Genomic DNA, 27475 nt, shown 5'->3' with positions numbered 1-27475 from the left:
TCTACTCTTGGTATCGATAAAACTGATATTTGGATCGATCCGCCCACCCCTACACACTACACGACAGTCTCCTCGCGGTACCATCCTGTGCTGCTTCTTCACTAGCAGCCGGACCTCGAGTGAAAAACACCCGAGCTGAGGACTAGGCAGGGGTTCTTCTAAAAGCTATCCCCGCAATGGTCAACCACCACCCCGACGTGTAGATTTGTTTCCCACGCAGCTTTTCTCTCCGTGTGATCCGAGCATGAGCCACACTGCGTCGGCCACCGGCTCGGCTTCTTGCCGCTTCGCCCACTATTTTGTCGTGTGTGGACTAGACCCAGAGACTGGCCTGGAGCCGGACGATGGAGCAGGTACCGTTATATATGCCCGACATGTTAACAACCAGTGTGATGCAGGAGAAATTGTGGTTAAAATGCGTGTCTTTAATGGCGTTGTTTACTCGTGAAATATGACGTATACACAGCGTATCATCAACCATTTTATCATCCATTATTTTGATATATGTCACCAGGCATGTCTTAAAGCATCTAATCGTGTAGTAGGCCTTGTGTTTTTCATATATTGCAGCATAATTTATAAGAAAACATTCATTTTCATTCACATTTGAAATCCAATTGCAACCCTAGTTGTTTCCCTGTTGCTTTTAAAGCAATATACTTGGATTTATTGATATATTAACACCTAAATGCTATATAGATGTTGTCATCTTGGCCTGTCTTTTCCTTAATATAGCTGGGATGTATTAATGCCAGATGACAATGATTCTCTATCGTAAAAAGCAGCCATTATCTCCCCAATGATTGCCTCATTCCCCGCCCCCAAATCAGCTCCCTCTTTCGAAATGGCCTCTGCCCCTCTAATCTTTAAACAATTCCGCCTCACTTTGTCCCAAAGAGAAAGAAAGAGCAAGGTGTGTGATTCAGGTGGAGACGTTGCCATGGAAATAACAGTCAAAGCAGTGATGCCACTCTCCCGTCGAGGGTTGCTCTTATTTATAGGTGAAGAAAAGAACAGGAGATGCCAAACGCTGGTTGTTTTTGTTGCCGTCACTCCATTTTTTGTTTCTTTACAGAGGTGGAGACATCTGGAACATTTCACGTCACTTCCATGTTTGAATTGAAAAACAATAGCTGTCCTCTTTGTGATATTTGCAGGAAAAGACGCTCATGAGCTATAAAAGAGAAACACTCCTACAAAGGAAATAGTTTCAAGCTGCAGATTATTTAGGCTTCTAACTAACATCCACGGCCTTTAATAGCTGATGCGATGCTGCTTTTGGATGACAACGTTGCCGGACGGTATTGGTGAGCACTGACAATCTGCTTATGTAAGAGCAGCCCATATCATCGGCAACACTGCAGCAGCAGCAACAGCAGGATCTGCTCATTTATTTCAAGGGATTTCCTGCTTGGATGGGAACGCTAGTCCATAAGCCTCTGCAGTGGCTACAATGCGTTTGCATACAGTTTGCTTACACTAAATGTAAGTCTAGTGCTTGATAATGACAAAGGAAAACGTTCATTGATTTGCTATACTGTTCAGGGTGTCAGGGAAGCTGGAGCCTATCCCAGCTGACTTACTGGACTTGATCATCTGTCAATCACAGGACAGACACAGAGACAGTGTGCATTTACTGCACTGTTACAGCAACTGTCATACTGTAAATGCTCTAAAGGTTAAGAGGGCTTAATTGGAAGAAGGCGATACTTGCAGCGATGCTATCATTTCCAAAATCTAAAAATGAATATATAACTGTCATTTTTTTAAAACTATAATAATGATGATGTAGAGTGCATGAGAAAGTGGAAACACAAACGCAGCTCTTGTTGACCACATGGTCATTTATTAACAAGTATATTGCACAACACAGCAGCAACAGCTCATAATGCCCTTGTTTTTTGACCTGACACTAATTAGAGATTAGTTATTTGTTTTTTTACACCATGCATCCAGCAACGGTAGAAGACTCTGCATTTACTTGAATAGAGGTGTTCATTTACAGTGTTAATGATATCGTGTGGGCAGGAAATCTCACATGTACACAAGTATTCAAACCCTTTGTTCCACATATCAGGTTATCCTATCTGTCTCTTGATCCTCTTGGAGAATTAAATACAAATAAATACAAACCTCAATTAGAGTGTCTAAATACTGTGAGGTTTTTACAATGATTGCTCTCGGTCATTAGTAGATTCCCAAAGAGGCCGGAACAATGTGCTGTTGTTGGCTCCTCAATGCAGTCCAGTGTGTCCTGCAGACTAATCAAATTTCACATGACGCTGCCTGTTGGAATGCCGGCTGGGCCGCGGCTTCAGCACCAGATGACAGTCACGGGGGGGGGGGTGACATCAGCAGAGAGCAAGGACTCCCTGACATTTGGGCTATAAATACAGTGCTAGTATATTTTGCAGTTTTGCAAATGCCGAGTTGTTTTCACCTTCAGTGAGAGGACACATTTGTGATGCAACGATGTGAAATATCCCAGCCAAGGAGGAATAACTAGCAATAAGTTAGAAGCGGCTGTCATTTGAATCTAATGTCTGACCTCATCTGCTCAAGTGGTGATGAATGGGAGAGTCTTTGTAGTGCATTTGCTGTTCAATCATCTCTGGTTTAGGAGAGCCTACATCTCTGTGATGGATGTTTCAAAACAAAAGTCTGATGAAATATCACATGCCTATGAACCATGATTATCTACATTATCGACCATGTTAATCATTTTGATTTATGTATCTACAGCTGCAGTCAAAATTGTACATATCTGTACAATTTTAGTTTATTTTAGTTATTTGCCAAGTTTTGAAAATAAGTAGTTTGCAAAAAGCAAACAAAACAAAAAACGACTTAAATAGCTTGATTGATAATTATTTTTAAACCGGCCATTGTAATGATATTGATATACATTTTGAAAATAAATTTCCAATTATAGTTCAAACATTTTGAATGAAATGATATTTAATTTAAATTTTTAGTTGATTATATTTTTATATTTTGATTTTAACTTCAACTTAATCTAAATGCACTATAGTTTGGCAAAATTAAGAATCTTGGATCATATGTATAAATTGTGAGGAATTACTGCTACGTCGCCTCTCATCTGAAGTCATCTGGGATAGGCTCCAGCTCACCCATGATCCAAATGAGGATAGGCGGTATAGAAAACGGATGGAAGGAGGGAGGGAGGGATGGATGGGGATTGCAGTTTTGCTGTTTCTGTCAGAGCTCAGCTAAAACGTCTTAAGAATTTAAAATGTCTTACTGCCTTTGGTGGCTTGAATTTTATATTACTGCTTCACACACTTTGCCCCATACACAGTATATCTTGTTGATTTTTTTATAGTATATGAAAGATATTATTATAATAAATATGATACATTTTAATTTATTCTTACTTTAGAACATTTTAATCTAATAAAGTAATAATAATATAATTTACATAAATAAATAGAAACGCCATTTTTGTCGTGGCAACTTTTATGTCCCTTTTTTAAGATCATACGTTGAAAATATTTGTTTATTGAAATGATATATCTACATATGTCCATATGTAATGTATCTAATATTATACAGTATAGAACTCCTGCTTAAGCTTAAGCTTAAGGTCACAAACAGATGGCTGGACATTCTCCTTCAGGATTTTTTGGTAGACAGCAGAATTCATGGTTCCATTTATCACAGCAAGTCTTCCTGGTCCTGAAGCAGCAAAACAGCCCCAGACTGTCACACTACCACCACCATATTTTACTTTTGGTATAATGTTCTTTTTCTACAATGCGGCGTTAGTTTTACTCCAGATGTAATGGGAAACACAACTTCTAAAAAGTTCAACTTTTGTCTCGTCAGAGCAGAGTATTTTCCCAAAGGTCTTGGGGATCATGAAGATGTTTTCTGTCAAAATTGAGTGGAGCCTTAATGTTCTTTTTGTTCAGCAGTGGTTTACGTCTTGGAAATCTGCCGTTTTTCCCCAGTGTCTTTCTTATGGTGGAGTCATGAACACTGACCTTATCAGAGGCAAGTGAGGCCTGCAGTTTTTTGGATGTTGTTGTGGGGTCTTTCTGAACTCTTCAATGAGTCGTTGCTGCGCTCTTGGGGTAATGTTGGTTGGCCGGCTACTCCTGGGAAGGTTCACCACTGCTCCATGTTTTTGCCATTTGTGGATAATGGCTCTCACTGTGCTTCGCTGGAGTCCCAAAGCTTTAGAAAGGGCTTTATAGCCTCTTCCAGACTGATAGATCTCAATTAATCTCAGTTAAGTTATGCTTAACAGGGGGGCAATCACTTCTTCACACAGGGCCATGTAGGTTTGGATTTTTTTCACCCTTAATAAGAAAAAGTTACATTTAACTGCATTTTGTGTTCAGATGTGTTGTCAATAAATTTGTTTGAAGATCTGCAACATTTAAGTGTGACAAAAATGCAAAACAATAAGAAATCAGGAAGGGGGAAAACACTTTTTCACACCACTGTATATATCAGATTCACAGGTATTACTTATTATAGGTTGTCAACAATATTTTTGTTCTGAAATCTAATTTGGTTTGAAAAGACTACTTTTTGCTTTTTTGCTTTTTTGCATGCTTTTAATTAAATAACAATGGTTGCTTTTTGGTCAATAAATATGATTAATATTGTACTGTATACTGTATATGTAAAATGTAATTACCATGATAACACAAACAAGTAGCATGTAAACCCTAAATAAATTGTACGACAAAAAAAGTGTTTTTTTTTTCTTTTTACTTAAGGGACAATTAAAGGTTGTTTTTGTTGTGATGTTTAGACCGTATCATGAAAGTCTATAGAATGTTCTAATATATCTAATAGACTGTTCCAATATATCCACAATATTGACTGTTGGGATGATTAAGGCGCAGCCCTAAGAGACATGGACCGTAAGTCACTGTCCGTCTGTTTGGATCATTTTCAGCTGTTAATGTGTTAAAAATAGGAAACATGCTAATTAGGCCTGGACCCAAATAGGCATTAATTAAGCTTTCATTTCAATGCACAAACAGACCTCCTCCTCCTCCTCCTTGTCCTGTGTATGCTCTGTGTGCATTCCATCATGCTGAGCGTGCTTATGTCAGGTGGATGCTGAGATGTAATTGGGTCAGTTCCTAAAAATTTCTCAGGCGAAGTAATAGCTGACGGGCTTGATGGCCGCCCTTGAGGCCTCAGTGGAAATGGCTGCCATGGCAACTGACTGCCCTGGGTTTTGTCGATGACGCCACTTTGTCTCACTGGTTGAGCAGCCACCGACCTTTTAATCTGATTCTTGACGTGGTCGTGTGTAGCCTGTAACCTCCCTCAGGGAAAACTAGCCATTTGTTAGGCTTTGCTTTGAAGAAATGTGAGCTAAAGATGGCAGATATTGTAAATTGAAGATAAGCAAAAGGAACAAGATATTTAGCTTGAAGTCGGGAGCTGAACAGCTAACTTTTTTAAGTTAGTCAAATAAGTATACTAACACATTACCTTTTGCACAAAATTTCACAAAAGTATTGCATTATTTCATATCATATTTTAATTAATATAATAACTAATAAAATAACAAATATGTTAATTTGATATATTATGTAGTATATTGTCACTCTCAGCAGGGTCCTTGAGGGTGCATGGGAGTTTGCCTAACCAGTCCACATGTGTTTTGTGGACTTGGAGAAGGCATTCGACCGTGTTCCTTGAGGAATTCTGTGGGAAGTACTCCGGGAGTATGGGGTATCGGACCAGCAAATTCAGGCTGCTCGTTCCCTGTATGACATGCATTGCCGGCAATAAGTCGGACCCGTTTCCAGTGAGGGTTGGACTCTTTGTCACCAATTCTGTTCATTATTTTTCTGGACAGAATTTCTAGGCACAGCCAGGGCTTTGAGGAGTTCCGGTTTGGTGGCTGCAGGATTGAGTCTTTGCTTTTTGCAGATGATGTGGTCCTGCTGGCTTCATCAAGCCGTGAACTTCAACTTTCACTTGATCGGTTCGCAGCCGAGTGTGAAGCGGCCGGGATGAGAATCAGCACCTCTGAGTCCGAGTCCATGGTTCTCTCCCGGAAAAGGGTGGAATGCCATCTCTGGGTCGGGGATGAGATCCTGCCCCAAGTGGAGGAGTTTAGGTACCTTGGGGTCTTGTTCACGAGTATGGGAAGGATGGAACGCGAGATCGACAAGCGAATTAGTGCGGCGTCTGCAGTGCTGCGGACTCTACATCTGTCTGTCGTGGTGAAGAGAGAGCTAAGCCAAAAGGCAAAGCTCTCAATTTACCGGTCGATCTACGTTCCTACCCTCATCTATGGTCATGAGCTTTGGGTAATGACCGAAAGGACAAGATCGCGGGTACAAGCGGCTGAAATTAGTTTTCTCCGTAGGGTGGCTGGGCTCTCCCTTAGAGATGAGGTGAGAAGCACTGTCATCCGGGAGAGACTCGGAGTAGAACCGCTGCTCCTCCGCATTGAGAGGAGCCAGATGAGGTGGCTTGGGCATCTGGTCAGGATGCCTCCCAGACGCATCCCTGGGGAGGTGTTCAGGGCAAGTCCGACCGGTAGAAGGCCTCGGGGAAGAGCCAGGACACGTTGGAGAGACTATGTTTCCCAACTGGCCTGGGAACGCCTCGGGATCCGCCGGGAGGAGCTGGACGAAGTGGCCGGGGAGCGGAAAATCTGGGCCTCCCTGCTTGGGCTGTTGCCCCTGCGACTCGATCTTGGATAAGCGGTAGAAGGTGGATGGATGGATGGATGTAGTATATTGTGGTGCCTATTATTTTTGTTGTGGAATAGATAAAAAAAATCTATATTTGTACATAATAATATTGTCCTGCGACCCTAGTGAGGATAAGCGGCATAGAAAAAAATGGAAGGATGGATGGATAATAATATTGTAAAAGATGATTTGTACTTCAGTCCTTATGCCTAACATATGCCTGTTACTCTCTGCAATTGAGTATATAAAGTCCTGCTGCCACTGTATGATGAAATACTGAATATGCAATGTGAAATAAGGATAAAGTCAGGTTCTTTGCTTTCTTAAATAACAGTCTGGCAGTGCTGAAAGGTTTTGTTCTATTTTCCTTGTTTTCTATGTTATGTCATTTCCTGTTTGCATGGAAACATTCAAGGGCATCGTCTGCAGAATGAACCTTCCTGTTTTTGTTAACTCTGTTTCTTAAAGGTCAGACACTGTGTGTGTCATTATAACTCAAAATAGATGTTGTCAATTTGCTGTGTCCTCCCTACCCTGAAAGTCGAAGTTCATTCCTTTTTTCACATAATCTTTTTCTGTGTCGCTTTCAGGCGAGAGCTTTGAGCAGAGCCCAATTCATCGCTCCTTCAAGTCCAGAGTTCTTGTGCATTACCCTGAAAGCACGGACAGAAACCCCTTCAATAAAGATGCAGTCAACATGGTGAGGATCTTTGACTAGTGTTTTTGCAGCTTAAAAACAGCAGCGCACTCCTGTCATCCAGAGGATCTTTGGCTCGCATTTTTGTAATAGTTACTTACAAATAGCATAGCGCTCCTAATATTGAAGATTTTTAACTGGTATTTTTGCAGCAGCTACTTAAAACAGCAGAGCACTGTCATATAGAGGATCTTTGATTAGCATTTTTGCAGAAGTTACTTAAAAATAGTATACAGTATGTCACAAAAGTGAGTACACCCTTCACATTTCTGCAAATATTTTATTATATCTTTTCATGGGACAACATTGAAGAAATGAAACTTTGCTACAATGTAAAGTAGTCAGTGTACAGCTTGTATAACAGTGTAAATTTACTGTTCCCTTCAAAATAACTCAATACACAGACCTTAATGTCTAAACTGCAGGCAACAAAAGTGAATACACCCCAAGTGAAAATGTCCAAATTGGGCCAAAAGTGTCAATATTTTGTGTGGCCACCATTATTTTCTAGCACTGCCTTAACCCTCTTGGGCATGGAGTTCACCAGAGCTTCACAGGTTGCCACTGGAATCCTCTTCCACTCCTCCATGACGACATCACGGAGCTGGTGGATGTTAGAGACCTTGTGCTCCTTCACCTTCAGTTTGAGGATGCCCCACAGATGCTCAATAGGATTTAGGTCCGGAGACATGCTTGGCCAGTCCATCACATTCACCCTTAACTTCTTTAGCAAAGCAGTGGTTGTCTTGAAGGTGTGTTTGGGGTCGTTGTCATGTTGGAATACTGCCCTGCGGCCCAGTTTCCGAAGGGAGGGGATCATGCTCTGCTTCAGGATGTCACAGTACATGTTGGCATTCATGGTTCCCTCAATGAACTGTAGCTCCCCAGTGCCGGCAGCACTCATGCAGCCCCAGACCATGACACTCCCACCACCATGTTTGACTGTAGGTAAAACACACTCGTCTTTGTACTCCTCACCTGGTTTCCGCCACACACGCTTGACACCATCTGAACCAAATAAGTTTATCTTGGTCTCATCAGACCACAGGACATGGTTCCAGTAATCCATGTCTTTAGTCTGCTTATCTTCAGCAAACTGTTTGCGGGCTTTCTTATGCATCATCTTTAGAAGAGGCTTCTTTCTGGGATGACAGCCATGCAGACCAATTTGATGCAGAGTGCGACGTATGGTCTGAGCACTGACAGGTTGACCACCCATCCCTTCAACCTCTGCAGCAATGCTGGCAGCACTCAGGCGTCTATTTTCGAAAGAAAACCTCTGGATATGACGCTGGGCACGTGCACTCAACTTCTTTGGTCGACCATGGCGAGGCCTGTTCTGAGTGGAACCTGTGATGTTAAACCGCTGTATGGTCTTGGCCACCGTGCTGCTGCTCAGTTTCAGAGTGTTGGCAATCTTCTTATAGCCTAAGCCATCTTCGTGTAGCGCAACAATTCTTTTTTTCAGATCCTCAGAGAGTTCTTTGCCATGAGGTGCCATGTTAAACTTCCAGTGACCAGTATGAGAGAGTGTGAGAGTGATAAAACCAAATTTAACACACCTGCTCCCCATTCACACCTGAGACCTTGTAACACTAATGGGTCACATGACACTGGGGAAAGAAAATGGCTAATTGGGCCCAATTTGGACATTTTCACTTAGGGGTGTATTCACTTTTGTTGCCTGCAGTTTAGACATTAAGGTCTGTGTATTGAGTTATTTTGAGGGGACAGTAAATTTACACTGTTATACAAGCTGTACACTGACTACTTTACATTGTAGCAAAGTTTTATTTCTTCAGTGGTGTCCCATGAACAGATATAATAAAATATTTGCAGAAATGTGAGGGGTGTACTCACTTTTGTGACATACTAAAATAGTATAGCATTCTTCATGGAGAAGATTTTTAACGAGCGTTTCTGCAGTATTTGCTTGAAAACAGCAGCACACTCCTCTCATATAGAGAGGATCTTTGAATTGCATTTTTGCAGCAAGTCCTTAAAAACAAAACAGCGTTCCTGTCATATAGAGGATCCTTGACTAGCGTTTTTTTTGCAGGAGGTCTTTAAAAACAGCACAGCACTCCTGATACAGAGGATGTTTGACTAGTGTTTTTGCAGTAGATCTTTAAAAACAACACAGTGCTCCTGTCATAGAGGATCTTCAACGAGCATTTTTGCAGTAGATCCTTTAAACTAGCAGAGTGCTCTTGTCATATGGAAGATCTTTGACTAGCAGTAGGTACCTAAAAACAGCTGAGATCTTTCAGATAGAGGATCTTTGACTTTATTTATGACTTTCTGACTTTATTTTTTCTTTGTCTTCAGCTGTGCATGCCGAGGGGTCTCTCCTTCTGCACTCAGGCAGACCGGCTGGACTCTCACTTCCACTCTTTCACCATCGGCTTTGATGACGGTTCTCGCTCCTATGGCTTTGTCCACACGTTCTACGAGGAGGTGACCAGTGCACAGGTCATCACGGCCATGCAGACTCTCCATCAGATGTACCATGTAGAACACCACTCCTCCTCGTCCTCCTCTTCTTCTTCATCTTCATCTGCCTCCTCACCCTCCACCTCCAGTATGGACTCTCTTGTGAGCAGCCTGGATGAGTCAGATGGGGATTCTATGGTTGGGAACGCCACAGCCGCCACCGCCTCCGCCACCTCCACTTGCTTGGGTTGCGTCAACTCCTTTGACCCATCACATGACACCCTATATGTGTCCAAAGCCCTCTGTCTGCTAACGCCACTCCCCTTCCTTCAAGCTTCTCGTCAGTTCCTCTCTCAGCTGCACCGGGCCGTCGTCTCCCAAACTCCACCACCACTGCCTCTGGAAAGTTACATCCACAACATACTCTACGAGGTGCCCTTGCCACCGCCCGGACGCTCGCTGAGGTTTCATGGTGTGCAGGGGCCCATCTTGTGTCAGCGACCTGGCCCGGGTGAGCTACCACTGGGGGAGTATCCTCTTGGTGAAGCCTTCTCTCTGCTTGGGGTGGACAACATGGTGCAGCTTCTTACCTGCTCGCTACTGGAGACACAGATACTGCTCTACTCCCAAGGTAGGGAAGCATCATCCAATCCTCTCAGACTAGAGCTGGCCTATTCAGTGTTGAACATGAACTGCTGATATTAGGGACCGCTATCAGTGTAATCCAGTGCTGCTTAATTTCATGATAACCCTCATGAAAGGTCGGTTTATGTTGCCCTTTAGTTATCATAAACAGCTCAACTTTTAGTAAGTCGAACAGGAAGATCAATCAATACATAATTAAATTCACTCTTCCTCAGACTACCAGCGTTTGATGATGGTGGCAGAGTGCATCACCACCCTGCTCTTCCCCTTCCAGTGGCAGTACATTTACCTGCCCATAATCTCCGCACCTTTACACCACCTCCTGGATGCTCCCGTTCCCTTCCTGATGGGCATTCAGCGCAGGGACGGCGCTCCACGATCCTCCCTGCACCTACCACAGGAGGTAAGAAGCTCATTTGTTAACGTCAGGAATTCTAGGATGCAGTCATTATAAATAAAATACCTTAATAAGGTTTTGTTGAATGGTAGCATCATTTTTTGCATTTTTTTTTCCTTTGGAGTGCAGTCTTGGTGTTTTCGTGCCCCGTCCCGCTCACTAATCCAATCATACATCCAAGATCACTTTGTGCTGCATGAATATCTCGCTTAACACTCTTTAAAGTTGGTCTGCCCTAGAAAGAAGGCTGCTGAATCGCTTGGGGGGATGGAAGCAGGAGCACAGATCAAGAGAGATACTGAATAAAAGCACTAACTAACGGAATAATTCATGTGAATTAAAGATCATACTTTTTTTTTTTAAGGTGCAATTGGATGATATGAGTTGGGGACAATTTCAGATAGTATTTTTTTAAAAGGACAATACTACAGACAGTAAATTTGGATATACTTTAGAGTTGCCAGTTTACAGCTTGTATGGTAGTATAGATTTACTATCCACTGAAATTGTCATTACACAGTGATTATTGTCTAAATAGCTGGCAACACAAGTGAGTAACAAGATAATTGTGTCTTGCCTGGGGCTGCAAGAGTGCTGCCAGTACTTGAGAGCTGTGGTTCGTTGAGAGTAAACATGAATTCCAGCATGTACTGGGCCACATGGCAGTTTTCCAACATGATAAAAAGCCCAAACACACCTCCAACATAACAAGTACCTTGCTGAGGAAACTGAAAATTAAGGTGATGGAGTACCCAAGTATGTCTCCTCCGCACCCAATTGAGTACATGTGCGGCATCCTCAAGTGGACGAACGGAAGGTGGAGGACTGCTGTCTAACATCCACAAGCTCTCCCGGTGATTTCATCATGGAGGAGTCCAGTAACAATCTGTGCAACTCTGGTCAATTCCATACCCAAGAAGATTAAGGCAGTGCTAGATAACAATGGTCTTCTTCTTTTCCTTTCGGCTTTTCCCTGCAGGGGTCGTCACAGCGAATCAATTGCCTCCATCTAACCCTGTCTTCTGCATCCTCTTCTCTCACACCAACTACCTTCATGTCCTCTCTCACTCTCCATAAACCTCCTCTTTGGTCTTCCTCTACTGTATGCCTCCTGCCTGGCAGTTCAAAACTCAGCATCCTTCTACCTATAGATTCCCTATCTCTCCTCTGGACATGTCCAAACCATCTCAGTCTGGCCTCTCTGACTTTATCTCCAAAACCTCTAACATGTGCTGTCCCTTTGATGTACTCATTCCTGATCCTATCCTTCCTGGTCACTCCCAGAGAGAACCTCAGCATCTTCATCTCTGCTACCTCCAGCTCTGTCTCCTGTCTTTTCCCCATTTACACTGTTTCTAGACCAAACAACATCGCTGGTCTCACCATAGTTTTGTACACCTTTCCTTTCATTTTAGCTGAAACTCTATCACACATCACACCTGACACTTTTCTCCACCCGTACCATCCTGCCTGTACACGCTTCTTCACCTCTTTTCCACACTCTCCATTGCTCTGGACTGTTGACCCTAAGTACTTAAAATCTTCCACTTTCTTGATCTCTTCTCCCTGTAACCTCACTCTTCCACTTGGGTCCCTCTCATTCACACACATGTACTCTGTCTTACTGCGACTAACCTTCATAGCCTTCATCAACTTTGCTTGATAACAATGGTGCTCACACAAAATATTCACCCTTCGGGCACTATTTGGACACTGAGTGGTGTATTCATTAGTGTTGCCAGCCATTTCGACAATAATGGCTAAACGTATATTGAGTCATTTTCAGTGGATAAGTTATCATATTCGGGCCGCACGGTGGTCTAGTAGTTAGCCTGTTGGCCACACAGTCACAGTCAGGAGATCGGGAAGAGCTGGATTCGAATCTCCGTTGGGCATTTCTGTGTGGAGTTTGCATGTTCTCCCCGTGCGTGTGTGGGGATTCTCCGAGTACTCCGGTTTGCTCCCACATTCCAAAAACATGCATGTTAGGTTAATTGGCAACTCTAAATTGTCCATAGGTATGAATGTGAGTGTGAATGGTTTTTTGTCTATATGTGCCCTGCGATTGGCTGGTGTACCCAACCTGTCACCCGAAGTCAGCTGGGATAGGCTCCAACATACCCTCGTGACCCTAATGAGGAGAAGCGGAGGGCTGTACTCACTTTTGTGAGGTACTGTATATGTTTACAAACATTGACCAGGATGTGAAAAGAGTAAGAGGATGAAGCTGAGTAAGAAGCTAATCTGCGCCTTCCAACTTCCCTTGAGGATATAAACTGACTTAGGTCGCTGCTGAAGGTCACGTGACTGCTGACTGAGTTGTGCTTCGCTGCTATTTAAAGTCAGTGGCCAGGTCATTTGGTAGACCCATGCAAAATTCTGCCTTTAGAAAGATAATAACGCTCAATTTAACACTTTGTTGTATTGGAGTTCATTAGATTGTGCTTGTTGTGAACTCTTGCTCTGTATTTTTGTGCTGTTTTACTACTTCCCAGTTCCTGTAATCACTCAGATGATCCTCCACACATTCATATCCTCTCAGGCTCAGGGCTTGTCATGGCAAAATAATAAGAATCTATTAAGTGAAGGAAATCGTTATCTGGCATCTTAATTGGATGTTTCTGCTCCTTCTCCAGCTCTTCCACTCTGCTTCCAAGATATGATAGAATGACTAGTTTTCATCCGATTATTATTATCTGATGAAAAGTGTATATCATTGCTTGTTTCTTACTTCTGCACAGGCCAACCTTTGCTTTGTGGACATTGACAACCACTCTGTGGACGCTCCAGAGGGTATCCCAGCCTTTCCCGATCAAACCGAGCTTGTCAAAGACCTAAGCGAGGTCCTGCAGCATTTTGGGCTTCCCCCACAAGGAGGTGCTGTCATAAAATCCTCCACGGCCTCTCCACCTTTGAGCAGCCTGGAGGACCTAATGGAGGATAGACGGAACGGAAACCTCGGTGGTGAAGAGCTGGAGGTGTTAGAGAGGCTGCAGGCTTTGGCGTGGAGGTGCGGAGGAGGCAAGATGGTGGGCGAAGGCAAGACGCTGGGACGCGTGTGGGAGGAAGAAGCAGAAGCACTGAGTGCAGCAAAGATGAACATCCAGCTGAGGGAGGTGTTCGCCGAACGCTTCGCTGCCATGTTTGGTCGCTATGAGGAGTTTGTCATCCATGGTGCGTTTGATATGGATTCCTGGCTGAGCAACCGAGAGGGGACTTTCAGCTTTGACAAGGTACTTGGAATGACTTGGAATTGGCCCTGAGGGAATGGGGAAAACCACAAACTACATGTGCTTTTATTCTTTTATTGTCAAAGAGAGTCAGGAATAAAACACACACGATGCTCTTTGTTCCTCTTCCTGGTCCAAATTAAAGTTAAACTCAGTAACTGAGTGAACCTGCCAGAAGGTGATCACAGAGCTTTGGATTACTGTCAAAAATAAACCTTTACAAGGTTTGGCAGCTCTTCTTTTTGTGCTCCTAATTGGACTAATAGGCTGCAGGAAGGGGTGTCACTGTACACCATAATCAGAGTTTGGTAGGTACCTCCGTTTTAAGGCCAAGGTTCAGTTTAATTTTTGGTACAGTAAAGAAGCAAAATTGCTTGTGCAAAAAGCTTTAATGAAATCGGTATAGCTCTGTACTGCACTGAATGTTCCGTACCGAAAAAATCTGATTATATATACGCTCAGATGTCGTTACACCCCTAGCTGCAGGTCATTAGGGGCAGCAACACAGCACATGAATACACACACTTCATTCCCCTGCAGGGCAAATAACATCACACAACATTTATTGAACTATTTCTTTACATGTTTCTTTCTATAGGGGTCCTTCCTCTCAGTTCAGCCTGTGGCCCACTTGCACTTCCTGTCCCGCTTCCTGGAGACGTCCATGTTTTCGTCCTTTGTGGACGGCAAGGTGATATCTCGCTGGGCTGATCGAGAGCCGCTGCAGCAGCTCTTTGACAGCCGCCTGGAGAGGGACCGGATGTACGACACGGACGAGGCAGAATCCCGCAACAGTCGCTTCAGGACATGCTCTGCTCTCTTTGAGTCAGGTACACTCCGAAGCTGTACTATACTGTTCAACTACAGTCATGTTACACAGCTCCATCTGCTTGATCTGCTTGGTCTCTACCTCACTCAGTCCCTGTGCAAGTTGACTGCGACAATGAAAAGTGGAAAATAAGTATTTGCATCTTTCATGGGATCCTCACCAAAAGTTTGCATGGCACATGTACTACTCCTAAACCTTGAATTTCACTGCATAGTTTTGACATAACCCTGCTAACTGGGCTGTCACCTCTATGGTCATTTTTATATCATATTTCCATTTGGTTGTTTTCCTGCACCTCGGAGCAATTTTATGTAACAATTGTATCTTTAAAGACCTCCGCTACAACCATAAAATATGGATCAGTAATAAATTGTACACTTTAACAGATACCCATCTCCTGTATACACATTAATCTTGTCAACTTGAAAAAACAACAGCAAAATACATGCAACAAAGAAAAAACATTTAAAATGCATGATAATAATTATAAATAATTAGGATTTTAAATTGATTTTTAAAATTATTAAAACAATATTGTTATTATTATTATATACATTATATGATATGCATAGACGGGTGTTATTTTAATTAATCTGAATACTTTTATTATGAGTTATTACCCGGTTAAGTAGTTTTTGCATAACATCATGTCGCTTGTACACTGGCTTGTAATCAGGAAAGACCCTAGATCAACAGTAGACCAGACAGGGCACCTCTCATATAGCACTAGTGTGCGTGCTTATGCTATTGTTCATAGGTGTGTGTTGTGTTTATACCAACTTTATTGGACTTTTATTTTTTATTGTTGTCAATATTTCAAAGACAGTGTGGCGCACATACACTATGCTCAAGCCTCCCTGTGAATTGAGCTGAATAATAGTCATGATTCCAAGTGGGGATCTGTCACCATCTGCCCATCTGTTTGGGTTCATGTGCCCAAAGGGAGGGATTGTCCACCAGAACATCAAAATGAATAAAAAAATAACCTACTTTTTTTCTCTTATGAAAATGAAAGTCAATTAACATAAAAGGCAAAAATAAGCGGGATTTAGTCATTTTGTATGGAGTGGGGGTGGTGTAGCAATGTAAGGAGTATTAGACGGGGGTGCACTAAAGAATGTGGTGGGGGGTTGAGCAGTGTTTTTGTGTTCCTATTTTCACCGGAGGGAGAGAGAGAGATAGTGCAATGTTGGCATCTTGCCGTTCTAGATCAGTCTGTGTCTCATTTATCCTCTTTTGCCTCTTAAGTATCAACTCCATTACAGCGGATATAGAATGTGCCCGCAGCACTGGTAAAATAGCAGCTGTTTCTCATGTAAAACGGAGAAATATGTTAGGTACACCCTAAAATTATTACTTTGTTGAAGCATGTTTTCCTTTAATGACAGCACACAGCCTTTTTACACACTCGTCTTTGCAGAAGTGCTCCAAATGTGTTCGGTTACGAGGCCATCACATGAGACCAGTCCCCCTCAGTTCCCCCTCCACACATTTTAATTTGTATTTAGGTCCTGGCTCTGGCTGGACGTTCATTTCCTTCTTCTCTTTATTAGGAGTATTAGGAGTATGCTGAGTATGCAAGCACTGTCATGCTTCAGCTTTGTAGTGAACATCTGAAGGTTTAGACTGAAATTGACTGTTATTAGGAACTGTTCAGAGGTCCCTCCACCTTGACTGTTTCAGTGGTAGTGGAAATGGTTTTATTTGTTTTGGCCATGCTTATTAAGTTACATTGAGGAATATCATAATTTTACACTTCACAATTCAACATGTATGAAAAGGAGTCGGAAGAGGCAGAGCTTATTTAATCTTATTCCTTCTCTTTGCCTCAGCAATTACTGATAGTTTGTTCGATGGATTATGGCCTAGGTTCCCAAAGTGGGGTACGCCAATTGTCATGGGGGTATGTGAATAAAAATGAAACACAATTACCGCCTAACACTCAAAATTACAAGTGCACCTGAACGCCTCACAGCAGAGAGCGCACAGTCAGAGCAGAAAGAAGACAGCAGTTCTTCATTGCTCTGTGTGAGTTTTATGAACAAGGAAGTAAGTTTGATGATTATGTTGTGCATAAAGAGTGTATAATCTTGAAGATTTAATTTCTATTGGTGTTCCAATCCCCGCACTGTGAAAATCTGTCAATATATGTGCGTGTCAGGATCAGATAGTGGGGATTCTGTCAAAAATGAGGCCTTATCGCTGGTTGTATGTATTTTTGTACTTTGGATACTGCTTTATCATGTTGCCCTTTCAATTTGGTATCAAATGAATATGCAGACCTAAATCATGGCAATTGCAAGTGGACAAAAGTGAAGCTCAAGTTCAACCCATTCAAATGGAAGGATCCCAACATCTGGCTGAAATGAAAGATATGTTGGACAAATACTTACCTATGAATCAGTGCTCATGTAAAACTTGTATCTAAATTTGACCATGCAAAATACACATTTTTGAACCAGAATTACGTACTGTAAAATGTATTAACCAATTAATCATGTTCAATATATTATAGTTTTCAAATTGTTTTAAATATCTGAAAAAACCCAAGGTTTTAATGGCTGAACTGTGCTCACATATATACTATACAGTATATGTATCGTATATTATACCATGATCCATCCTCCATGTCGCTCTCATAATGGTCAGTGTGTTGTTTGTGTGTGCGTGTGCAGCTCAGGCCATCGAGCGGCGGCTGCTGAAGGCCGACCACACGGCCATACACCCCCACCTCCTGGACATGAGGATCGGCCAGGGTCGCCACCAACCGGGCTACTTTCCCAAGCTGCAGGCTGACGTGCTCATTCAGGCACAAAGCACCTACAAGTGAGTTTATTTATCTTCGATTTGCCATGAAGTGATTTGTATAGCAACTGTCCTCATACCTTAGGCGAGGACGCTGCAGGAGGAACTGAGGGGTCAATGTGGGAAAAAAAAAAATACGACATACTTCAGCCGAGAGGGAAGGCAGTTGTCCAAATAGGGGGTGCAAATCAGTGTGATGGTCTCTTTGTTGATTGTAAATGGGCTGTACTGACAGCTTTTTTTACAACATTATTCCATTCACTGACATAGTGATTAATGATGATGGTGGAAAGAACATAAACAACATTCACATACATTAGGGGCAACTTCGTGTTCAGTATCTTACTCAAGGGCACTTGAGCAGGGATCCAACTTGAAGCCAGATAAAAAAAAAAAAAAGTTAGACTTGTGAAAATTCCATTTTAAAATGCTTGAAAGTGGCGTTTTGCATTCTTTTTTTTTTTTTTTTTTTACATTTCCAATTTTTATTACATATCATTTAAGTATACTTGGTACATGACACAGTGGTGTGAAAAAGTCTTTGCCCCCTTCCTGGTTTCTTTTTTTTTTTTTTTTGTCACACTTAAATCTTAAATGTTTCAGATCATCAAATTTGTTTGACAACACAAATGAACACAAAATGCATTTTTTAAATGAAACTTTTAATATTAAGGGAGGGAAAAAAATCCAAACCTACATGGCCCTGTGTGAAAAAGTGATTGTCCCCCTTTTTAATATATGGTGTTTATATGGTGTTTCAGATTTGTTGTGTTTATTTGTAATTTGTTAACCATATAAATTGGGTAACACGTTACTTTACAAATTAACAAACAATGCTATTCAACTTTTTGTAGCTTATGTAAATCACAAATGGAAGGGGGTGACATATAAAATCCCTACTGGGTAGGACCAGCTCTCTTACTTAGTACCTTTTTTAAGGGCCAAATATGAGCCTCACCTCAGTATGATGAACCTCCACCACAGTAGCGGAGTGTCCATGAAAACTGAGCATTATTATCTTTTATGAAGGTATCATTTATGATACAGCTCTTTTGTTGGATGGAATTGTAAGTGCCATAGTATCTGAACAGGCGGTCCAGTCGTGTCACAGCACCGCGCAGAACCGATACCTGGAGGACACCAGCAGCCACAGAAGACAGCGAGCAAAGACAGGTGCTGTGTTGCGTTCAAAAACACACACACACATAAACCCACTAGTCTGATATAATATTGTTGTTTACTCACAGAAGCACTCCATGGCAAGGAAGCACCTCAATCAGCTCAAGTTTATGGACCTGTCGCCTCAAGTGGTCGCTCGGACTCACAGGGAGTTTGTTCAAGGGCTGCTGAGCGAGTGTCGGCTGAAGGTGAGATCACAAAAGTCATTGTTACCTTCCCCCAAGTGGGTTTATTTATTTGTGAGCAACTTCCTGTCCACAGTTTTTGACAACAAAAACAACCTGGACTTTTTCATGTGAAGGCCTTTTTTCAAGGTTGTTCCTATTAGAGCTGGTTTAAAAGCATGCTGGTTCAAAAGCAGTAATGTCAACCAAGTTGAATCCAGATCTGATCCTATTTGGCAGCAATGTAAATTTAAAAATGTTGTCGAAAACCAAATCATACTAATACTGGAGCATTCAAAAACCAAGGTTTGACTGTATTAGGTCTGCAAAGAGTCAAACTAAGGAGTGTCTGGTTTATCACAGACTTCCATCATTTAAAAAAAAATGTGTTAGACTAAATTGTTGAGGTCAGACCTTCAAAGGGATATATCAAAGCAGTCTTGAATACAGCAGAAGATCCTATATGATAAGTCGTGAAGGTCTGTGCTTATGTTTCCAGTATTTTTTTACTGTGTTTTTTTTCTGTAGACCAAACGCATGTTAATGGAGAGAATGGGAAAGGAAAATATAGAAGTGGGAGAAGCCAGCATCACTGGCCTGCAGGAGAACACGCTGATTCACGGACTGTGTGACCTACTGGAGAGAACCTGGGGCCATGGTCTGCAGATGAAACAGGTCAGACGCCATCACATGTCACGCAATGAGCTCACATGAATCTCAAGTGTTGTCAGGACACTCACAAAGCACACTGTAGACACACACCCAATGCTCAGGTGTGTTTATTTGTTGCGAACAGGGGAAGTCAGCTCTTTGGTCCCACCTGCTTCATTACCAGGCGGCCCTACAGAAAGCAGAGGTGCCATCTGAGTCTCCAGGTCTGACCTACATACTGATGAGTTGTATAATCATAGCATCCATACATATTGTATTGTGCAGCTTGTCAGACACCAGCGAGATGTGATGTCATCTCTGATACTGTTCACAGCCATTAGAAGGCACATTTTCATGTGATCTGGCGATTTACTATGATGTGCTGTGATGTATTAACTAGCATTACATTTCTTTTTGAGGGAGCCAGTTGGGATGTAATGTCTATATGTACAGTGTCTTATTTTTGTTTCATATGTTCAGGGTCCGAGCAGAGAACATTTGATGTTGCCACTCCACTCCTGAGAGGATCTTTGGTGCAAGATATGAGGTATAATATTTAGTGTGCTCCATTTGAGGGATCATCTGTGCTTTAATTCAAACTCATTCTTGTTAAAATTGCCATATTGTATGCCATACATCCCCCCGCGTCCCTAGTGAGGAAAAGCGGCATAGAAAACCGATCAATGGATGGATGGACTACAATGTATGTTATACCAAAAAAATGCCATATTTATTTTTAACATTGTGTTTCAACAAAACTGTCATTAAAAAATTGACATGTACGACAGGTTAGTTTTTTTGAATAAATTCACAAATAAAAATCAAATTAAATAATGCTTTTAACTACTAGTATGCAATTTGGAAAGCCGGTTGCTTGTGATTATTATTTTACTGCATGAATGTTGCGTGTGATTAAGAGTGATTCTTTCTGAGTTGTGATATTGGATTATACTGTAAGTATTAAAGGAAGAAGCTTGACGCCCCCCTCGCATATCAAGTGCTTTACAATCATTGTAAATTGCATTTTTACAATCTGAAGGCGAAACTTGGAAATAATTCCAAACCGTGGACAGACTGACCTAGCAGTATTCGAACCGATATCATTATTGGCAGAAAAAAAAAACGATACTGACATGAACTGATACCTAATTTTTATGCTAATTTTATGCCAGTAATATCGGTGGGCCAATATCATCAGACATTCCTACTCTAAATTTGATGAAAATGGGATATAAGCATTGTTATGTTAGGTTTAGCGTAATTTCCACACTATTGAGCACACCTGAAAATAAGCTGCACCTACTAAATTGTCCATGTCGTAACAGTGCACAGAAAGATGTTACACAGAACGATTTTTTTAAACTTTCAATTAAATAAATGCTTTTTTCCAAACTGTGCCGAACTGAGTAGAACTGGTTAAACAATAGCCGACGAGAAAAGCCATTCATTGCTGTCATCTTCCGCTTGTGTCTTCTTCGGTGTCGGAATGACACACTTTGTCACTCCCTCTCGCTGTTGCGTTGTTGCTGTCAGTGTCACTTTCGGCTTAAGGCAAGTTAGCCCTTGGGCTTGTGCTGTCGGTCCTCGTCATCATGCAGTAGTCCAGCCTTTTGAAACCCGTTGGCGATAGTGGATTTTTTGACACTACTCCACGCTGTCAAGACACTACATCAGTCGCCTTTATTTTGAAAGCTGTATCATATGCATTTTTTGATCAGGGTGTGTGCATGAAGCGCTAAATGACGGTTCTGAAGCATGCAGTATGTGATGTCGTGTGATGAGAACGTGACCAGAAATTCGACGCATACCACTGTATAAGCCGCAGGATTCAAAGCATGAGGAAAAAAACTAGCATTTTATACACTGGAAATTATGGTAATCCCTTATTTTCCTTTTAGGTTTATTCAGACTATGAGTGAGGGTCTTTCAGATGTGGGTCAGGCCCGAGCATGGATCAGCTTGGCCTTGGAGAAGAAGATGCTGTCACAGCACCTTAAAGAGCTGCTTACAAACCAGGAGTTGCTCAGGTAAACAAAAATTATATGTATAATTCATGTAGATAGAATTTATATTTGTTCATCACTGAGTCTTTGCTGTGTTTGGATGCACAGGCAGTTGTACAAACCTCACGCATTCCTCCTCTGTGAGGAAGAACGAGAGCAGTTTCTGTTCCATCTCCTCTCTCTCAACACTGTGGACTACCTCTGCTTCACGCGGGCCTTCAACTCCATCAGTGAGTTCATCTCTTCTTTCAAGTTCATTTATATTGAAAAAACATTTCCTCTTGGAGGAACATAAACCATTTGTTTCTCCAGATATTCCATATCGGGTGGCTATCATCCCCATGAAGAAGCTCAGCATTGCCATGGCAACCGTCAACCCGTGGGTGTGTGTGTCTGGAGAGATGGGAGATTCAGGAGTTAGACAGATCCCCAAGAATACGCAGGAGATTTTTTTCCAGGTTTGTAGTGACTATTTTTACAAAACAACCACAAAAGGAACACTGGAAGCTTTGTAGAGATACAGTGTGTTCATTTTTGTTACCAGTGTAAGAACCTGGGCCGACTGAGCACATTGCAGCTTGGACAGGAGAACTCGGGTCTGCTGGCTAAATGCCTCATCGACTGTGTGATGGTCTACAATGAGATCACGGGTCACACGTACAAGTAAGATGAACACACACTTACATCCTTGAGTTTAAAATAGCTGAGGAAGTATAAATAACTTATCATCATCATCTTTTGGTACCAAATTGTCATAAGCTGAGCTGTTAATGGGATAAAATCACTTTTCAGGTTATTTTTTTGGGTAAAAACACAGACCAGCCATAACATTAGGTACATATGCACACTATTAAGATATGATACAAGGGCTGTACAAAACTATTTTGCCTTTTTCAGAGATAATTCCTCAATTTTGATTAAGTAGGCACCAATTTTAACCTTTGTTATTGTGTTTATTTTTGTGGTTATCATTGGAAGTGGTGTATGAATGTACTGCATCATACAAGACCACACTGGGGGAAAAAAATCCAAAAAGGAAAGAAAAGTATTATAATGTTCTGAGAATAAATGTACGTATATAAGCATTTTTCAAAATCAAATATTTTGTTGTCCTTATTTATATGAAAAAACGTTTTTAAAAAATATATTTTGTTGTTACATTACAACTCATGTAGCTCAATAAGGTGAAAATTAACAAATTTTACTATAACTTTTTTCTTGCACAATTACCTATTATTCTCATAATACTACAAATGTATTTTTGTAAATCAGTATATTGGTTATTTTTCTTAATCGTATCAGTTTTTGCTTTTCAGCATGGCCCTTGATAGTCCTTCATATGATGCATCACAATAAAAAACATTGTTTACATTACATATTGAGTGTTTTGGGGATTTATTGTGCATTCTTTGACTGTGCAGGTGTACCTAATAAAGCATCTGGTGAATGGCTTGCACTATTTCCTCTTCCAGTATGTTATAATCTTGATTTTCTGTCAGGTTCCCATGTGGTCGTTGGCTAGGCAAAGGTGTAGGTGACGGCAGCCTGGAGCGAGTCCTTATCGGTCAACTGTTGTCACCTGGCGGAGAGGAGGATTCCGGAAGGTGGACAGGGACGCCTCCTCCGCCAGAGCTGTCCTCGCCTTCCCAGGGTGTACGTGCAGTGCTGGGATCTCTTGGCAGCCGAACAAGTGTGTACAGAAATTGCTTTCTTTTTTTCCCCCACAAAGGCTGGCCCACTTGTTGGAAAGCTTTAAGGCACTAACAGACTGCATGGTGCTTGTATCACCTTCCCATTTGCTCTATTTCTCTTTGTCATATTTGTGTTCGCTTTGAACTGGACCTTTTGTTTGTCTTTCAACAGGAGTGCTGTCTGTTGAAGTTCATGAGGACATGAGGGAGGCGGCAAACAACCTGGTTAAGCACTTCCATAAACCTGAACAAGAGGTATATACGTATATGTACATTTTAAACCGCAAACTAGTTGGTGCTAAATCAGCAGTGCCCCAATTGCTTCAAAATGTGATGACAGAAATGTTCCAATTAATGACTCTGTTCAGCTGACCGCCAAGTCTCCTACAGTATATTCTCCGGGTCTATGGTCTTTAACTGTGACTATTACTGTACATCCATCCCTTATCCAAATCCTTATCCAGATTTTCTCCAAAGGAAAATGTCATATGTGAGGTTATTTAAAAGAAGGTTAACAGTTTCATTAGGATTAACTTATTTTTGGAATGTGGAATTTGGAATGTGTTTTGTTGAACAACTTGTATGCTACGTACAGGATCTGGTGTTATAAATGACTGCATGATGCCCATTGGGATGCACTTTTTTTTATACCACCATTTCAGATTGGGCTTCAATAGTATCCGTGTTTATTTCACCAACTTCTCTTATCTACGCAGCCTTTTGTATTCAAAAAACGTTTTAAAATGAAGGCTCTATATTGAAAGTTTATGCTTTATGCTGAAATTCTGTCTATTGTCTCTGTCCTTTTTTTGTCCTGCCAGAGGGGAAACATGACAGTCTTATTATGTGGTGAGGGAGGTCTGGTTGCTTCCTTGGAGAAGTTCCTCCTTCATGGCTTCAAGTCCAGCCGTCTTTTCCAGAGAAACGTCTTTGTTTGGGACTTTGTGGGTGAGTTGTGTCTCCACCCAGTGGCCATTAATCTGCTAACTCACTATATAATCACTAAAACATTGATCTGGCGTTTTCCACTCATAGAGAAGGCAGTGGTTTCCTTGGAGACGGCTGATCAGAATGGTGATGTGCAGGGCTCGATGCTGAGGAAGGAACCGCCCTGCGACTTGCTCTGTCATTATGTCAACTGCATTAACGCTTCGCCTCGAAACATTGGGAAAGAGGGGAAGTTCCAGTTGTTGGTCTGCCTGGGAGTCAGGTGAGTGGAGCAACTCTTGTAGTTCTTAGGGCTTTGCTGTATATAAAAGGTAGTTTAGCTGATTTAAATGCTGGTATGAAAGAATATTGTGGACCTTTTGTTGAATGACAGTAAAAATGAAGTCCATTGAGGGAAACATTGGGATCTGACATCCTGCTCGTAGCAGTTTTTTTGGTATATGATCCCGTTTCCCTCCTGAGTTCCAAAGGAAGTTACCTGAATAATGAATGTCATTAAATACTTCTTGTGGATGTGCAACAATCGATTTTTGTGAACTTTTTCTCAGGGATCGACTTCTGTCCCAGTGGCTCCCCCTGCTGGCCGAGTGCCCCCTAACGGCGCGGACTTATGAAGACAGCGCGCTGATGCGGGACCGCTCCTCCGTGCACTCGCTCTCCCGCATCCTACACACGCTCAACGAGTTCACCATCACGCTGGAAACCTCTCTGGTCAAAGGAGTTGCCCTCTGACCCCCAAACAGGCGTCCATGGAACTCTTCTTTGCTGTAAAATTGTGCCAGCGGTCTGGAGTGAAGTCCAAAGTCAACTGGAGCTCTCAGCCTTTTGCCTTGTTCACTGATGTAAATGTCTTTGCACACTGTATTTGCTTCAGGAAGTAGTCGGGTCCTCCTTTGTGTGATTACACTGTGATAAAAAAAAAAAAAAAAAAGAATCCTCTGACAGTCACAACCTCACATTGACAGTGTTTGTTTTCCCAGCTTTTCCCACTCAGAAAAAAGTACATCATTGTACCTGGAGGAGGTCTAGAACCCTAGCCTTTTACTGCTTAACTCTGATTATGCCACTTTTCCACTGCATAGTACTCGGTTCCCCTCCACTTTAAAATAGTACTACATGAAACTGCAAATGGCAACAATGGAGGAGAACTTCTGTATTAAGTGACGTAAAAATGTTATTGAAGAGGAGACTGAGGGCAGCCAGAAAGCGGACCGCTGCTGCTAAATGGAGACTGGGGGGTATAATACTGCCTTGCCCAGAGGGTACACTAACATTTTTTATGCTAATTTTTTGTCATTTTCTAGCCGTTGTTCCTCAAATGTTACAATGAGGATGGTTTACATCATCCACATGCCACCCGCTGGTATTAAAAATACTACCTGAAAGTACCTGCTTTTGCCAATGGCCAAATAGCTAAATAAGAGCCGTGTCAAGCCTAGTAGGTCCTCCAAGGTACAAGAGCCATGGCACAGCTACTTTTGTGCTGCTTTCCTACTGTATAGTATTTACTAGCCTTGATTCGGGGCGGTATGTTTTCCTCGTCAAATTAGTACTGGAGGAATCTACGAAATCCAAGCGACCCAAATGAAATACTAACAACAGTGGAACACAGCCAAGAGGAGACTGAGGGCAGCAAGAAAACATGCCGCTCCCAATTTTTTTAGGTAATTTGTAGCCGTATATCGTTAAGTGTACAATGAAAAGTCTGCTTCACCACCAGCAAGAGATTACAACACCCATATGGTACCACCTCGTACCTGATTTTACACATTTGTGTATGTATTTTTTGTTATTTCTAGCCCCTGTATCCTTAGGGTTACGTTTCTCATGAGTTACCAAGAAGGTACCATGCAGTGGAAAAGCAGCATTACTTTAGATCATGTAGGACTCAAAGGGACCCAGGCAACAAGAACAAATGTACAGCCACTTTTATAATGCTGCTTTTCCACTGCACGCTACTTAAAATAGTAATGCAGGAAACTGCAAATTCCATGCTGCCTTCAACATATTAGGCAGAACAAGACAACAATGATGAGAATAAGGGTCGTCTCTATTTATTTCTTGACTAAGGAGCCGAGAAGACTGAGGGCAGCAAGAAAACGGGCTTCTGCAGCAAAGTGGAGACTGTGGAGAAATAAGCGAAAATAGCTAGAGTAGAACCATGTCAAGCTAACTCTGTACCATGCAATCGAAAGGGGACATTACTGTAGCCCCTTATGGACTCAAAGGTCACAAGACCCAAGGTTAGAAAGGTACATGTATGTTCCTCAGCTGTAAATGTTAATTATCAAGTACAAAAGCAGTATTTTGGACAGTACCTACCTTAACGTTAACGCGCCTCCTGTGGTTGTATTTCTTGCACTCTCTTTAACTTTAAAATGACAATGATGAACGCTTGCATGGCCAAATCTGTTTGTTTTATGTCTCCCTCAATGTGTTATGACTCCAGATATCAAGTACTTGGGCCTTGCTTGTCTAGTTTGACTGGATGTCCACACCGAAGGACAATGTTGTCCCCTGTACTGTGGTATCTTCTGATGCTCTTGTTCTGCTGATATCGGCTATGTCATTTTGTGTTGATCTGACATTGAAAACCGTGTCATCTCTGCTAGTCCTCTTCTCATTGTAAATATTTTCCCTCACGTAATCTCTGTGTTGTGGAATATTTTCAGGTTGAAAAGGTTGTCATTGTTTGTGTCTGTCTCCGGTGGATGGTGTTGGATAGAGCGCACAAGCTCTTAAAAACGACAAAAGTATTACGTTGATGTTGCGTTTGTTTTAACTGTTAAGAAAAAACGCCGTCTTTCTCCTGCACTGTCCTGCAAGCACTATACGTAACCAAGCCCCTTGTTATTATCATTTAAATAGAGATTAGTGAGAGCAATAATAATGAAACATAATTGTTATTTATTATTAAAAATGTGGCATCACAGATTAAAGTTATTAATGAAACAAGTGCGTGTCAGTGTTTATTTTTTAGGGACTCGCCTTAAATGTGTGTTAGACTAACGTGTGGTACGGAGAGGCCTCACTTGTCATGAAAAATTTAAATGAATAATAACGTAAAAGAAATATTAAAATGTGTACATTAAACTCTATTATAAATGT

General features: G+C 41.8%; 1 protein-coding gene across 1 annotated transcript; it reads left to right on the top strand.

Moving 5' to 3' along the window:
- The first annotated feature begins 55 nt into the window (after window positions 1-55).
- LOC129181597 (DENN domain-containing protein 5B-like) lies at window positions 56-27475 on the top strand. Its single transcript, XM_054776995.1, has 21 exons — window positions 56-353; window positions 7286-7395; window positions 9721-10456; window positions 10686-10873; window positions 13609-14100; window positions 14696-14927; window positions 17602-17752; window positions 18823-18904; window positions 18979-19098; window positions 19603-19749; window positions 19871-19949; window positions 20206-20272; window positions 21624-21752; window positions 21837-21958; window positions 22041-22186; window positions 22273-22391; window positions 23228-23418; window positions 23592-23674; window positions 24241-24367; window positions 24455-24629; window positions 24916-27475. The coding sequence occupies exons 1-21, from the start codon at window positions 245-247 to the stop codon at window positions 25097-25099; spliced, it is 3789 nt and encodes a 1262-aa protein (XP_054632970.1). The 5' UTR covers window positions 56-244; the 3' UTR covers window positions 25100-27475.

The sequence above is a fragment of the Dunckerocampus dactyliophorus genome, chromosome 5, assembly GCF_027744805.1.
Source record: "Dunckerocampus dactyliophorus isolate RoL2022-P2 chromosome 5, RoL_Ddac_1.1, whole genome shotgun sequence".
In the NCBI taxonomy this organism is placed as follows: domain Eukaryota; kingdom Metazoa; phylum Chordata; class Actinopteri; order Syngnathiformes; family Syngnathidae; genus Dunckerocampus; species Dunckerocampus dactyliophorus.
This window is presented reverse-complemented; position numbering and strand designations above follow the sequence as displayed.

Coding starts and splice junctions, on each gene's coding strand:
- LOC129181597 (XM_054776995.1), top strand. CDS start 245: ATGAGCCACACTGCGTCGGCCACCGGCTCGGCTTCTTGCCGCTTCGCC. Junction 19,750..19,870: donor ATGGTCTGCAGATGAAACAG/GTCAGACGCCAT, acceptor TGTTGCGAACAG/GGGAAGTCAGCTCTTTGGTC. Junction 21,753..21,836: donor ACAAACCAGGAGTTGCTCAG/GTAAACAAAAAT, acceptor TTGGATGCACAG/GCAGTTGTACAAACCTCACG.